A 16,584-nucleotide genomic window follows, 5' to 3' on the forward strand; every position below is an offset into this window, starting at 1 on the left:
CAAATTCTTATACTATTGGTTGGCATCAAACTTTTGAACAAGCCCTCCTATATAAAATTCAGAATTTGAGCAAGCCCGGAAGACGTTTTACATGTGCAGTTCTTGCGAGCTTGTGTTAATTTTGACCACTGTATATATATGGATACAAGACTGGTTCGTCTGTGACCGAAGCTTTCTGTTTCAACTTATATACATGCTTAATCCAACATTCTTTATGTTCGAATAATTGAAAGGAATGTTATGACTTAAATCCTATTAGATTAACAATGATATTAGCATATTGACTTGTGGTGAAATAGTTTCATTTCATGTCTGTTGTTTTGTCAGTGTAACTATTTTTTCTTTTGATTTTTGTAACTGACTTGCCCAAGTTACGGTAATCAGATTATTGTTGAAACACAGCCAGTTTTGTTAAATATGGCCTAACTATGTGAATATTTGTGTTTATCTTACATCAAAGGAACTCATCTGTAACAAAAAGGCTTACATATAAGTGGAGAAAAATTTGTGCGACTTGTTCAAAACTTAATTAACAGGACAGTTTTTGTTTTATTTATAAATGTTTGAAGTTATTGGTCTTTCTGCTATACAAAAACCTTTTTAACATCTTGGATTGTTAAATTTTTATTTCTACAATAAAATTGTTTCAATGTGTCAAAAATAAACTGAAAATGAATTTCGATTCTTATCTCAACTTCTTTTCTGATATTTATTTGAACAGTTCTCAATTATTTTTTTATTTGAGTGTATCAGGTGACATTGGAATTTTGTCAATATTTGAATGATTGGTTGTCACTGTGGTTCATCAAATTGCTATTATTTGATTGCAGCGTTCACTGTGCATTGTGTCTCAGAACCTCGAAATGCATTTACACTTTCTTACCTGAAAATGACAGGTAGCAAGATCTTTTTGAAGCACAAAATACATTAAGACTGACTGATTGAGGCTTTCAATGCTGGCCCCTAGCGCAGGCTTATACCAGCCTGTGAGACAGGCTTTTACCAGCTCTATAATAATATAAGCACAAGCTTATACTGATCGACCCCTAGAACAAATATTATATGGACCTCTAGCACACAATTATACCAGCCATTAGTAACAGTTTATACCTGCCGCTAGCACAGGCTTATAACGACCCCAAGCACAGACTTATTCCAACCCCAAGCACAGACTTATACATGCCCTAAGTATAGGCTTATACTGGCCCCTATCACTAGATTTTACCGCCCCCTAACCAGGTAGGCTTATACTGAAGCCTAGCATGTGCTTATATTGACGCCTAGCCTAGGTTTATACCTATGCCTAGCACATGCTTAGTGAGACGCCTAGCACAGGCTTATATCGACGCCTAGCACAGCCTTATACAGATACCTAGCACCGGCTTATACAGATGCCTAGCACAGCCTTATACAGATACCTAGCACCAGCTTATACAGACGCTAGCACAGGCTTATACAGACGCCTAGCACAGCCTTATACGATGCCTAGCACCGGCTTATACCGATGACTACCACAGGCTTATACAGACGCCTAGCACAGGCTTATACAGATGCCTAGCACCGGCTTATACAGACGCCTAGCACAGCCTTATACAGACGCCTAGCACAGGCTTATACAGACGCCTAGCATAGGCTTATACATATGCCTTTAAGCACCGGCTTATACAGACGCCTAGCACAGGCTTATACAGACGCCTAGAACAGGCTTATACAGACGCCGAGCACAGGCTTATACAGACGCCTAGCACAGGCTTATATAGACGCCTAGCACAGGCTTATATAGACGCCTAGCACCGGCTTATACAGACGCCTAGCACAGGCTTATACAGACGCCTAGCACAGGCTTATACAGACGCCTAGCACAGGCTTATATAGACGCCTAGCACAGGCTTATATAGACGCCTAGCACCGGCTTATATAGACGCCTAGCACAGGCTTATACAGACGCCTAGCACAGGCTTATATAGACGCCTAGCACAGGCTTATATAGACGCCTAGCACCGGCTTATACAGACGCCTAGCACAGGCTTATACAGACGCCTAGCACAGGCTTATACAGACGCCTAGCACCGGCTTATATAGACGCCTAGCACCGGCTTATACAGACGCCTAGCACCGGCTTATACAGACGCCTAGCACAGGCTTATACAGACGCATAGCACAGGCTTATATAGACGCCTAGCACAGGCTTATACAGACGCCTAGCACAGGCTTATACAGACGCCTAGCACAGGCTTATATAGACGCCTAGCACAGGCTTATATAGACGCCTAGCACAGGCTTATACAGACGCCTAGCACAATCTTATACAGACGCCTAGCACCGGCTTATACAGACGCCTAGCACAGGCTTATACAGACGCCTAGCACAGGCTTATACAGACGCCTAGCACAGGCTTATATAGACGCCTAGCACAGGCTTATACAGACGCCTAGCACAGGCTTATACAGACGCCTAGCACAGGCTTATACAGACGCCTAGCACAGGCTTATACAGACGCCTAGCACAGGCTTATACAGACGCCTAGCACAGGCTTATATAGACGCCTAGCACAGGCTTATATAGACGCCTAGCACAGGCTTATACAGACGCCTAGCACAGGCTTATACAGACGCCTAGCACCGGCTTATACAGACGCCTAGCACAGGCTTATACAGACGCCTAGCACAGGCTTATACAGACGCCTAGCACCGGCTTATACAGACGCCTAGCACCGGCTTATACAGACGCCGAGCACCGGCTTATACAGACGCCTAGCACAGGCTTATACAGACGCCTAGCACCGGCTTATACAGACGCCTAGCACAGGCTTATACAGACGCCTAGCACAGGCTTATACAGACGCCTAGCACAGGCTTATACAGACGCCTAGCACAGGCTTATACAGACGCCTAGCACAGGCTTATATAGACGCCTATCACAGGCTTATACAGATGCCTATCACAGGCTTATACAGACGCCGAGCACCGGCTTATACAGACGCCTAGCACAGGCTTATACAGATGCCTAGCACAGGCTTATATAGACGCCTAGCACAGGCTTATATAGACGCCTAGCACAGGCTTATACAGACGCCTAGCACAGGCTTATACAGACGCCTAGCACAGGCTTATACAGACGCCTAGCACAGGCTTATACAGACGCCTAGCACAGGCTTATACAGACGCCTAGCACAGGCTTATATAGACGCCTATCACAGGCTTATACAGACGCCTATCACAGGCTTATACAGACGCCTAGCACAGGCTTATACAGACGCCTAGCACCGGCTTATACAGACGCCTAGCACCGGCTTATACAGACGCCTAGCACAGGCTTATACAGACGCCTAGCACAGGCTTATATAGACGCCTAGCACAGGCTTATACAGATACACTGGCTTATACAGACGCCTAGCACCGGCTTATACAGATGCCTAGCACCGGCTTATACAGATGCCTAGCATAGGCTTATACATATGCCTTTAAGCACCGGCTTATACAGACGCCTCGCACCGTCTTCTACAGACGCCTAGCACCGGCTTATACAGATGCCTAACATGGGCTTATACAGACGCCTAGCACAGGCTTATACAGACGCCTCGCACCGTCTTATACAGACGCCTAGCACCGGCTTATACAGACGCCGAGCACCGGCTTATACAGATGCCTAGCACAGGCTTATACCGATGCCTAGCACAGGCTTATACAGACGCCTAGCACAGGCTTATATAGACGCCTAGCACAGGCTTATACAGACGCCTAGCACAGGCTTATACCGATGCCTAGCACAGGCTTATACAGACGCCTAGCACAGGCTTATACAGACGCCTAGCACAGGCTTATATAGACGCCTAGCACAGGCTTATACAGACGCCTAGCACAGGCTTATACAGACGCCTAGCACAGCCTTATACGATGCCTAGCACCAGCTTATACCGATGCCTAGCACAGGCTTATACAGACGCCTACCACAGGCTTATACAGATGCCTAGCACCGGCTTAAACAGACGCCTAGCACAGGCTTATACAGACGCCTAGCACCGGCTTATACAGACGCCTAGCACAGGCTTATACAGACGCCTAGCACTGGCTTATACAGATGCCTAGCACCGGCTTAAACAGACGCCTAGCACAGGCTTATACAGACGCCTAGCACCGGCTTATACAGAGGCCAAGCACAGGCTTATACAGACGCATAGCACCGGCTTATACAGACGCCTATCACAGGCTTATACAGATGCCTAGCACCGGCTTAAACAGACGCCTAGCACAGGCTTATACAGACGCCTAGCACCGGCTTATACAGACGCCTAGCACAGGCTTATACAGACGCCTAGCACTGGCTTATACAGATGCCTAGCACCGGCTTATACAGACGACTAGCACCGGCTTATACAGACGCCTAGCACAGGCTTATACAGACGCCTAGCACCAGCTTATACAGACGCCTAGCACAGCCTTATACAGATACCTAGCACCGGCTTATACAGACGCCTAGCACAGGCTTATACCGATGCCTAGCACAGGCTTATACAGACGCCTAGCACAGCCTTATACGATGCCTAGCACCAGCTTATACCGATGACTAGCACAGGCTTATACAGAAGCCTAGCACAGGCTTACACAGATGCCTAGCACTGGCTTATACAGACGCCTAGCACAGCCTTATACAGACGCCTAGCACAGGCTTATACTGATGCCTAGCACAGGCTTATACAGACGCCTAGCACAGGCTTATACAGATGCCTATCACAGCCTTATACAGACGCCTAGCACAGGCTTATACAGACGCCTAGCACTGGCTTATACAGACGCATAGCACCGGCTTATACAGACGCCTATCACAGGCTTATACAGAAGCCTAGCACTGGCTTACACAGATGCCTAGCACTGGCTTATACAGACGCCTATCACAGGCTTATATAGACGCCTAGCACAGCCTTATACAGACGCCTAGCACAGGCTTATACAGACGCCTAGCACCGGCTTATACAGACGCCTAGCACTGGCTTATACAGACGCATAGCACCGGCTTATACAGACGCCTATCACAGGCTTATACAGACGCCTAGCACAGGCTTATACAGACGCCTAGCACTGGCTTATACAGACGCCTAGCACTGGCTTATACAGACGCATAGCACCGGCTTATACAGACGCCTATCACAGGCTTATACAGATGCCTATCACAGCCTTATACAGACGCCTATCACAGGCTTATACAGATGCCTATCACAGCCTTATACAGACGCCTAGCACAGGCTTATACAGACGCCTAGCACAGGCTTATACAGACGCCTAGCACTGGCTTATACAGACGCATAGCACCGGCTTATACAGACGCCTATCACTGGCTTACACAGATGCCTAGCACTGGCTTATACAGACGCCTATCACAGGCTTATACAGATGCCTATCACAGGCTTATATAGACGCCTAGCACAGGCTTATATAGACGCCTAGCACAGGCTTATATAGACGCCTATCACAGGCTTATACAGACGCCTAGCACTGGCTTATACAGACGCCTAGCACTGGCTTATACAGACGCATAGCACCGGCTTATACAGACGCCTATCACAGGCTTATACAGACGCCTAGCACAGGCTTATACAGACGCCTAGCACTGGCTTATACAGACGCCTAGCACTGGCTTATACAGACGCATAGCACCGGCTTATACAGACGCCTAGCACAGGCTTATACAGACGCCTAGCACCGGCTTATACAGACGCCTAGCACAGGCTTATACAGACGCCTAGCACTGGCTTATACAGACGCCTAGCACTGGCTTATACAGACGCCTAGCACTGGCTTATACAGACGCATAGCACCAGCTTATACAGACGCCTAGCACTGGCTTATACAGACGCCTAGCACTGGCTTATACAGACGCATAGCACCGGCTTATACAGACGCCTATCACAGGCTTATACAGAAGCCTAGCACTGGCTTACACAGATGCCTAGCACAGGCTTATACAGACGCCTAGCACAGGCTTATACAGACGCCTAGCACTGGCTTATATAGACGCCTAGCACAGGCTTATACAGACGCCTAGCACAGGCTTATATAGACGCCTAGCACAGGCTTATACAGACGCCTAGCACAGGCTTATACAGACGCCTATCACAGGCTTATACAGACGCCTAGCACCGGCTTAAACAGACGCCTAGCACAGGCTTATACAGACGCCTAGCACCGGCTTATACAGACGCCTAGCACAGGCTTATATAGACGCCTAGCACAGGCTTATACAGACGCCTAGCACAGTCTTATACAGACGCCTAGCACCGGCTTATACAGACGCCTAGCACAGGCTTATACAGACGCCTAGCACAGGCTTATACAGACGCCTAGCACAGGCTTATATAGACGCCTAGCACAGGCTTATACAGACGCCTAGCACAGGCTTATACAGACGCCTAGCACAGGCTTATACAGACGCCTAGCACAGGCTTATACAGACGCCTAGCACAGGCTTATACAGACGCCTAGCACAGGCTTATATAGACGCCTAGCACAGGCTTATATAGACGCCTAGCACAGGCTTATACAGACGCCTAGCACAGGCTTATACAGACGCCTAGCACCGGCTTATACAGACGCCTAGCACAGGCTTATACAGACGCCTAGCACAGGCTTATACAGACGCCTAGCACCGGCTTATACAGACGCCTAGCACCGGCTTATACAGACGCCTAGCACCGGCTTATACAGACGCCTAGCACAGGCTTATACAGACGCCTAGCACCGGCTTATACAGACGCCTAGCACAGGCTTATACAGACGCCTAGCACAGGCTTATACAGACGCCTAGCACAGGCTTATACAGACGCCTAGCACAGGCTTATACAGACGCCTAGCACAGGCTTATATAGACGCCTATCACAGGCTTATACAGATGCCTATCACAGGCTTATACAGACGCCGAGCACCGGCTTATACAGACGCCTAGCACAGGCTTATACAGATGCCTAGCACAGGCTTATATAGACGCCTAGCACAGGCTTATATAGACGCCTAGCACAGGCTTATACAGACGCCTAGCACAGGCTTATACAGACGCCTAGCACAGGCTTATACAGACGCCTAGCACAGGCTTATACAGACGCCTAGCACAGGCTTATACAGACGCCTAGCACAGGCTTATACAGACGCCTAGCACAGGCTTATATAGACGCCTATCACAGGCTTATACAGACGCCTATCACAGGCTTATACAGACGCCTAGCACAGGCTTATACAGACGCCTAGCACCGGCTTATACAGACGCCTAGCACCGGCTTATACAGACGCCTAGCACAGGCTTATACAGACGCCTAGCACAGGCTTATATAGACGCCTAGCACAGGCTTATACAGATACACTGGCTTATACAGACGCCTAGCACCGGCTTATACAGATGCCTAGCACCGGCTTATACAGATGCCTAGCATAGGCTTATACATATGCCTTTAAGCACCGGCTTATACAGACGCCTCGCACCGTCTTCTACAGACGCCTAGCACCGGCTTATACAGATGCCTAACATGGGCTTATACAGACGCCTAGCACAGGCTTATACAGACGCCTCGCACCGTCTTATACAGACGCCTAGCACCGGCTTATACAGACGCCGAGCACCGGCTTATACAGATGCCTAGCACAGGCTTATACCGATGCCTAGCACAGGCTTATACAGACGCCTAGCACAGGCTTATACAGACGCCTAGCACAGGCTTATACAGACGCCTAGCACAGGCTTATACCGATGCCTAGCACAGGCTTATACAGACGCCTAGCACAGGCTTATACAGACGCCTAGCACAGGCTTATATAGACGCCTAGCACCGGCTTAAACAGACGCCTAGCACAGGCTTATACAGACGCCTAGCACCGGCTTATACAGACGCCTAGCACAGGCTTATACAGACGCCTAGCACAGGCTTATATAGACGCCTAGCACAGGCTTATACAGACGCCTAGCACAGGCTTATACCGATGCCTAGCACAGGCTTATACAGACGCCTAGCACAGGCTTATACAGACGCCTAGCACAGGCTTATATAGACGCCTAGCACAGGCTTATACAGACGCCTAGCACAGGCTTATACAGACGCCTAGCACAGCCTTATACGATGCCTAGCACCAGCTTATACCGATGCCTAGCACAGGCTTATACAGACGCCTACCACAGGCTTATACAGACGCCTAGCACCGGCTTATACAGACGCCTAGCACAGGCTTATACAGACGCCTAGCACCGGCTTATACAGACGCCTAGCACAGGCTTATACAGACGCCTAGCACTGGCTTATACAGATGCCTAGCACCGGCTTAAACAGACGCCTAGCACAGGCTTATACAGACGCCTAGCACCGGCTTATACAGAGGCCAAGCACAGGCTTATACAGACGCATAGCACCGGCTTATACAGACGCCTATCACAGGCTTATACAGATGCCTAGCACCGGCTTAAACAGACGCCTAGCACAGGCTTATACAGACGCCTAGCACCGGCTTATACAGACGCCTAGCACAGGCTTATACAGACGCCTAGCACTGGCTTATACAGATGCCTAGCACCGGCTTATACAGACGACTAGCACCGGCTTATACAGACGCCTAGCACAGGCTTATACAGACGCCTAGCACCAGCTTATACAGACGCCTAGCACAGCCTTATACAGATACCTAGCACCGGCTTATACAGACGCCTAGCACAGGCTTATACCGATGCCTAGCACAGGCTTATACAGACGCCTAGCACAGCCTTATACGATGCCTAGCACCAGCTTATACCGATGACTAGCACAGGCTTATACAGAAGCCTAGCACAGGCTTACACAGATGCCTAGCACTGGCTTATACAGACGCCTAGCACAGCCTTATACAGACGCCTAGCACAGGCTTATACTGATGCCTAGCACAGGCTTATACAGACGCCTAGCACAGGCTTATACAGATGCCTATCACAGCCTTATACAGACGCCTAGCACAGGCTTATACAGACGCCTAGCACTGGCTTATACAGACGCATAGCACCGGCTTATACAGACGCCTATCACAGGCTTATACAGAAGCCTAGCACTGGCTTACACAGATGCCTAGCACTGGCTTATACAGACGCCTATCACAGGCTTATATAGACGCCTAGCACTGGCTTATACAGACGACTAGCACCGGCTTATACAGACGACTAGCACCGGCTTATACAGACGCCTAGCACTGGCTTATACAGACGCATAGCACCGGCTTATACAGACGCCTATCACAGGCTTATACAGACGCCTAGCACAGGCTTATACAGACGCCTAGCACTGGCTTATACAGACGCCTAGCACTGGCTTATACAGACGCATAGCACCGGCTTATACAGACGCCTATCACAGGCTTATACAGATGCCTATCACAGCCTTATACAGACGCCTATCACAGGCTTATACAGATGCCTATCACAGCCTTATACAGACGCCTAGCACAGGCTTATACAGACGCCTAGCACAGGCTTATACAGACGCCTAGCACTGGCTTATACAGACGCATAGCACCGGCTTATACAGACGCCTATCACTGGCTTACACAGATGCCTAGCACTGGCTTATACAGACGCCTATCACAGGCTTATACAGATGCCTATCACAGGCTTATACAGACGCCTATCACAGGCTTATACAGACGCCTAGCACAGGCTTATACAGATGCCTAGCACTGGCTTATACAGACGCCTAGCACTGGCTTATACAGACGCATAGCACCGGCTTATACAGACGCCTAGCACAGGCTTATACAGACGCCTAGCACAGGCTTATACAGACGCCTAGCACTGGCTTATACAGACGCCTAGCACTGGCTTATACAGACGCATAGCACCGGCTTATACAGAAGCCTATCACAGGCTTATACAGAAGCCTAGCACTGGCTTACACAGATGCCTAGCACTGGCTTATACAGACGCCTAGCACAGGCTTATACAGACGCCTAGCACAGGCTTATACAGACGCCTAGCACTGGCTTATACAGACGCCTAGCACTGGCTTATACAGACGCATAGCACCGGCTTATACAGACGCCTATCACAGGCTTATACAGAAGCCTAGCACTGGCTTACACAGATGCCTAGCACAGGCTTATACAGACGCCTAGCACAGGCTTATACAGACGCCTAGCACTGGCTTATATAGACGCCTAGCACAGGCTTATACAGACGCCTAGCACAGGCTTATATAGACGCCTAGCACAGGCTTATACAGACGCCTAGCACAGGCTTATACAGACGCATAGCACCGGCTTATACAGACGACTAGCACCGGCTTATACAGACGCCTAGCACAGGCTTATATAGACGCCTAGCACAGGCTTATACAGACGCCTAGCACAGGCTTATACAGACGCCTATCACAGGCTTATACAGACGCCTAGCACCGGCTTAAACAGACGCCGAGCACAGGCTTTTACAGACGCCTAGCACCGGCTTATACAGACGCCTATCACAGGCTTATACAGACGCCTAGCACTGGCTTATACAGACGACTAGCACCGGCTTATACAGACGACTAGCACCGGCTTATACAGACGCCTAGCACCGGCTTATACAGACGCCTAGCACAGGCTTATACAGACGCCTAGCACTGGCTTATACAGACGACTAGCACCGGCTTATACAGACGACTAGCACCGGCTTATACAGACGCCTAGCACAGGCTTATACAGACGCCTAGCACAGGCTTATACAGACGCCTAGCACAGGCTTATACAGACACCTAGCGCTGGCTTATACAGACACCTAGCGCAGGCTTATACAGATGCCTATCACAGCCTTATACAGATGCCTAGCACCAGCTTATACAGACGCCTAGCACAGGCTTATACCAATGCCTAGCACAGGCTTTTACTGATACTTAGCACATGCTTTAATGTTTTAACGTTTCCCAATTCGGGCTTATTGCGCGAACGAAAATTTCCCGAAATGTCTAGGGTCTTTTCCCAAAATGGGCAGAAAAAGCCCTTTGTTCTTATACCAATGCCTAACAGAGGCTTAAACAGGTCCCTAGCTAGCATATGCTTATACTGACATCTATCACAGGCCTATATCTAAACCTAGCACAGACTTATACTGACACCTAGTACAGGATTATACTGATGCCTAGCACATTATGCTTATGCCGATGCCTAGAACCGGCTTATACAAACCCCTAGCACATGCTTATATTTTGGCGCTAAATGTGACAGGAATCTATTTTTGACCTTACTGCATATATAAACTAAAGGAGCACAGGATGTTACAGGAATGCTTGCTACATGTCTACATGCCAATGACAGTACTTTTGCTTTAAAATTAATTAAAATTATCTCAAAATCAAACTGTATGCAGTTTTAAGTAACATAGGGTGTAAAAAACGTTTTACCTTGACACTGCAGTGTGGATTTTTTTTTGTAATTTCCTGAAAAATGTGCATTTTTTCTAGTGAGTTTTGCCCAATTCATTCCGTAATATAAATGCATAACATAATGCTTAGAGTTATTGTAGCTACTCCCTAAAACAATGCTTATTTGTATTGAAAAATATCATTTTACTTGAAAAGAATGCAAATGTGCAACTGCAGATTTTAGATGTTCATGGAATCTAGATGAAAAGACCTAGAACAATCACTTGACGCTCATGTAGTAAAGCCATCAGAAAATATATGTTTAAATTTTCAATGTAGACAAAGAGACCCAGGACATTTAAGGATGATGTCGAGTGATTTTCCAGCTATTAAAGTATGTTTTAGTGTAATATACAAAAATTGACATTTTAATATTGTGGTCATAAACATTGGCAGGCAATGAACTGTACAGACACAGCTTGTGATCTCTTCCCAATGCTTTTAGCTTTAAACTTGCGGAACTTAAAATGGATAATATCAGGCTTTGCTAGTAAATAAAAAAACCTGTTTTAAAACCTCCATTTTACATGAAACTATTTCAAGCAGATTTTTTTCTATAATTATGTTCTAGTTTGTATGAGATCCTAGGAACATTAAAAATGTGCTTAAATTACCTGTCTTAAGCAGAGATAACTAGAGCTGATGCTAATTCGATTTGAACTCTCGTTATTACGACTTGATATATATATATATATATATTTTTTTTTTTTTCAAAGTCAACACAAGTTTATTGCAGTTGTAACTCAATCAGAGGTAGTGTTGCAGGCGTAGGATAGGCATTCTTGGCCTTTTGTGGGTAATCGTTGTTGAAAATTACTGTAATTATATGACGCTTTAAGAACAAACAGACAATACGCTTCTACGTTTTGATACAATTTGCAAAGCAATGAAGGATTTTGACAGACCTACGAATTGTCATGAGGAATCTCTGTTACCCATAATTCCTAATATGGGATATAATCACCATAATTCCCTTTCAGGTAAATCATCAGCGTTCGTTTAAAAAAAAGAAGATCAAATTCGGGCCTTTTACTTCCTCAGAATTTGTCACAGTTAACATTTTAGGATAAGTTGGGTAATTGTGACAATCACTACAGCCACAACAAAAATAGTATATGTTTGCTAAGCTGAATGACACATTGTACGTCTACACTCAGTGATGCAGTGATGCATAGCAATCAAACCACTGCGGTGTTTTTTTCCACCATGTTGGGAAGGGCGGGTCTATCTAATTAAAAAATGCACTTTTTTAATTTTATTTGGTAATTGACATTTTTCCTAGAAATGAGCAATTAATGATATTCCAATAAAAAAAAATATAAAAAAGAAAATAAAATACTTTTTTCATATTTGTTCCTAACAATAAAAACATAGATTCTTCCTTTCTTTCGTATATGCCATTATATATAAGGAGTCAAATTTCTGGTCAAATAATAACAGAAGAAAATCTTCAAAAGAAATTGGAAATTTGAATTTCAGTTTTGGGAAAAATGTAGATTTTGGCTTTGGGAATGGTGTCAATTTTGGCCAGAAATGCCCCCACTGCACTGTGATGGTTAAATAACTGTATCTTTAGCTACAGTCACACCAAAGCCAGATCAAACACGGAGCACCCCGCATTAACAAGCAACACTGGTCGAAATTGAGTAGACAATCCCACATTCGTCACCAGACCAGGCCCAACATGGATCAACACCGAGCCAACATGGAGCCAACATGGATTACCCCGGTACCACAATAGCATCCGTTCTTGGTCTGGCATGAACCATGTATGGTCTAGGGTCATTTGTCCCAACAGGACATGCCCTGTATCCAGGATCAACACAGTGCCACAACGGACCTTGCCCGAGCCAACACAATCACAACTACATGGACTGTCCCGGACAACCCGGAATTGAAATATCCTCATGGACAGCTGTAGATGACCACGGCAATTCTAAACAGTTTAAATTTGCAAGGGTGGTGTTCCGGACTATGATGGACCATCCAGGACTGTCCTGATTTCACCAAGGATCTTACATGGATCTGACCCTGGATTGGCCAAATTTCAGTCTTGGACAGTCTGGGAGGTCGTTATGACTAGGGGTTAATGTGTTACTGCCACAGTTATTCTGTACCACTAGGACAGAGTTTACCTCTTTACTTCAAATTTACTTCCATCAAAGTTGGTGTTTCAATGTAAACAATTGAAGCGCCAACTTTTTGACACGAATCTCAGGTAGGAATATAAAAAGGACAGTCTTTCATCATTTTTTAACTTCAACTTTTACTATTGGCCCTAAGATGTTAAAATTAAGTTAGTTCAAGGAAGAAAATAAACTGTAGGATTTGGAGTGAAAAATGAGTCAGTTGGATTAGCCGAAACAACATGGGTTTTTTATTGTTCTTGTATGAATGGAACCTGACATTCCTGTTGGAAAAACTATTCCTTCTGTTTTGGAGGCTGTCTACCATTGGAACAAGACTGAGAGCTCATAAATCAAGGTTTTAGTTTTCATCATTACTATATATGGTATTCTTTGTAGGTAACTGCAGAATGTGTCGAGTAATATGATATGTGCATTCAGTGTCAAAACTTGCTCATAAATTATCACCAAACAAACTGGATAGCTATTTTCTGTGTAACCCCAGCTCCAGTGACTTCACTGGGAGTGTGTTCTTATTTATGGATTAAATGGTAGTCTCTTGCAAGTGAATATTAATTACATGCACTACACAGAAAGTTTTAAGTCATATCCTTTCTGTTCCAGATATGGGCCATAGAGTCACAATGTTGCGTTTATATGCTGAACATTTGCCAATGGGTATTTTTTGGAGGCGTTTATATAGCAAATCAGGAAAATGAATATTTTTTATGAAGCCCAATATTTTGTCTTGGAAAGGACAAACAAAATTTTGATGAAGCTTATATCAATCAAACATTATTTGAGACATCTGTATTTAATATCAGTCTTGTTCACTTCGCGATATTATGTTGCAGAAAACATTTAAACTGTACATGTTCATGTTTGTTTAATTTTTAAACAAATTTAGAATCACGAAAGTAATAATTTCCAAAGTATCATTTCTGTACTTTGTTGAAACGATCTGCCTAGAATAAAAAAAAGTTTGATATAATATATGATAATATGTTTTTATAACAATTTCCTCCCTTTATTTTGCTTGATTTGTCGACTGCTGTAAAACCCTGACAAAATTGAAATGCCCCAAGGGTAAATCAATTGTTGCGTTTTAATATATGACATGAAAACCCCATGTGGGTAAACTTACCACACCTCCAGACTTGAGGTCTCTGAACCGTCTCCGTGGCCTAGTGGATAAGCGTCCGCTTACGGAGCGGGAGGTCGTGGGTTCGATCCCTGGCCGCGTCATACCAAAAGACGTTAGAAGTTGGTACAAGTAGCTCCCTTGCCTGGCGCTTGGCATTTAAAGGGTAGTGCTTGGAAAAGTGGTGTACTCAGTACTGGTTTAACCCAGGAAAGTTGTACCCCGTGTATCGATCGGTGCTTTACACCGAGCACGTAAAAGAACCAAGGGGTCTCTTCGAAAAAGAGCTAGGGTCTCGCACCCGGACTTCCTTGTATCCCACCACTGTCTCTTCAGCGTGCTGTCCCTTCAGCAAAAACAAAGGACCCCGTTGGAAATAAGTGCTTGCACTTTCACGGGTTATCCTTGATCGCAAGGTCTAAAGAAATACATACATACATACATACGAGGAAAGGTTACCCTTTGTGGTTGTTGGTGTTTTACATGCACATATTTGCCCCTGGCGTAAGTTTGCTCCCTAGGGTAAATCTCATCACATACACGGCCTATCAGACTCATCAATGATTCTTGCCTGCAACATGTTTGTCAGCATAGTAATCCTTGTAATGATTTATGTTCCAGCCTGACTATGGACGCCAGACATCAACAGGCTCAAGTGGCAGCCAGCCCGCCGTTCCTGTGCAGCCAGGCGTGTCAGCCCACACTCAGGCACTGTTTGTACAGAAGGTGCGGGAGAGCTATGACGCGGTGAACCGTGGTGACTTTCCGGCGGCTGTACAGGCATACACCGAGGCCATTGAGCTTGACCAGAATAACCACATCCTGTACACCAACAGGGCTGCTGCCTACGCCAAGATGCAGCAGTTCCAGAAGAGCCTGTTGGACGCCCGCAAGTCACGGGAACTCAACCCAAAGTGGGCCAAGGTAAGGCAGATTGCAAAAGCTTCATGACTTGAGTTGTTTTATTCTCAAATCAGGCATAGATTCCTGGTAACAAAGACAATTTTTGGAATGCAAAAATATAAATAATCGGAACCAATTCAACTTTTTCTTCATATATTACATCAAAGAAATACAGGTTCACATGGAGGAATTTGTTTTCTAATTATCCCAAGTGTGCTCTATACTAATTGATTAACATTTTGGCTTTGTTGTGTCATGCAGGACAATAAGGTACTTTTTATTCCGGTAATATATTATCAAGGATGAATAAATGAGCAATTATGTAGTGTTCATGTATACGATCTATTGATATTGATGTATGTTTTCTTGTATATTATCAAATTGAATGTAGGAACACAAAGCAACATGTCTGGTATATTCAAGAACCTTGGATTCCATTTATATACATATATGACCCATGGGTCTTGTGGACAAAACTCAGCTTTTTGACAATTTTACATAAAATAAAAGAACAATATTCGACAAAGCAATAGATATGCTGATAAAAAGAATTATCGGTTATAAATACTTTGTATTAACTTTTCACATGAAGGAATGGGAAATATGAATCTCTCCTTGTATTGACATTTTTCTCTGTGTGTTTTAATTGTTTTAAATTTGAGATATAATGCTATGTTAAAGGTAAAAATTAAGGAGAGAAACTTGTTATTGACATTTTACATCTGAAAATAAATGGCAGATATTTAAATCTCATTTACCTATGGTCAAATAGCATCAGACTTTTCTGATCCGAGTGCAGCAATGAGCAATTAAAGAGCCAGAGTTTTATGAAAAATCGAAGTCAGCAGTAACTGTTTTTCTCTATGAAAATGACAAGGTCAATGAAAATATATTGAAAATAAACTGAGTAACTATAAATGAGTATACATTACTGCCAGAGAATAAGTGTAGCCTTTTAAAGGTTAGCCATTTAAGTGTATTAGAATTTATACTGTAATATCCACTTTTTCCAATGACATGAG

The 16,584-nt window shown here is 45.0% G+C and overlaps 1 protein-coding gene across 1 annotated transcript in view; it reads left to right on the forward strand.

Moving 5' to 3' along the window:
• LOC128231456 (tetratricopeptide repeat protein 28-like) overlaps positions 1–16,584 on the forward strand; it is a 78,215-nt gene that overhangs the window by 3,397 nt on the left and 58,234 nt on the right. The window contains exon 2 of the mRNA XM_052944294.1: positions 15,281–15,583. Coding sequence (XP_052800254.1) covers positions 15,281–15,583 — 303 coding nt within the window. The remainder of the gene's footprint in view (positions 1–15,280; positions 15,584–16,584) is intronic.

Source organism: Mya arenaria, chromosome 4, assembly GCF_026914265.1.
Source record: "Mya arenaria isolate MELC-2E11 chromosome 4, ASM2691426v1".
NCBI lineage: Eukaryota > Metazoa > Mollusca > Bivalvia > Myida > Myidae > Mya > Mya arenaria.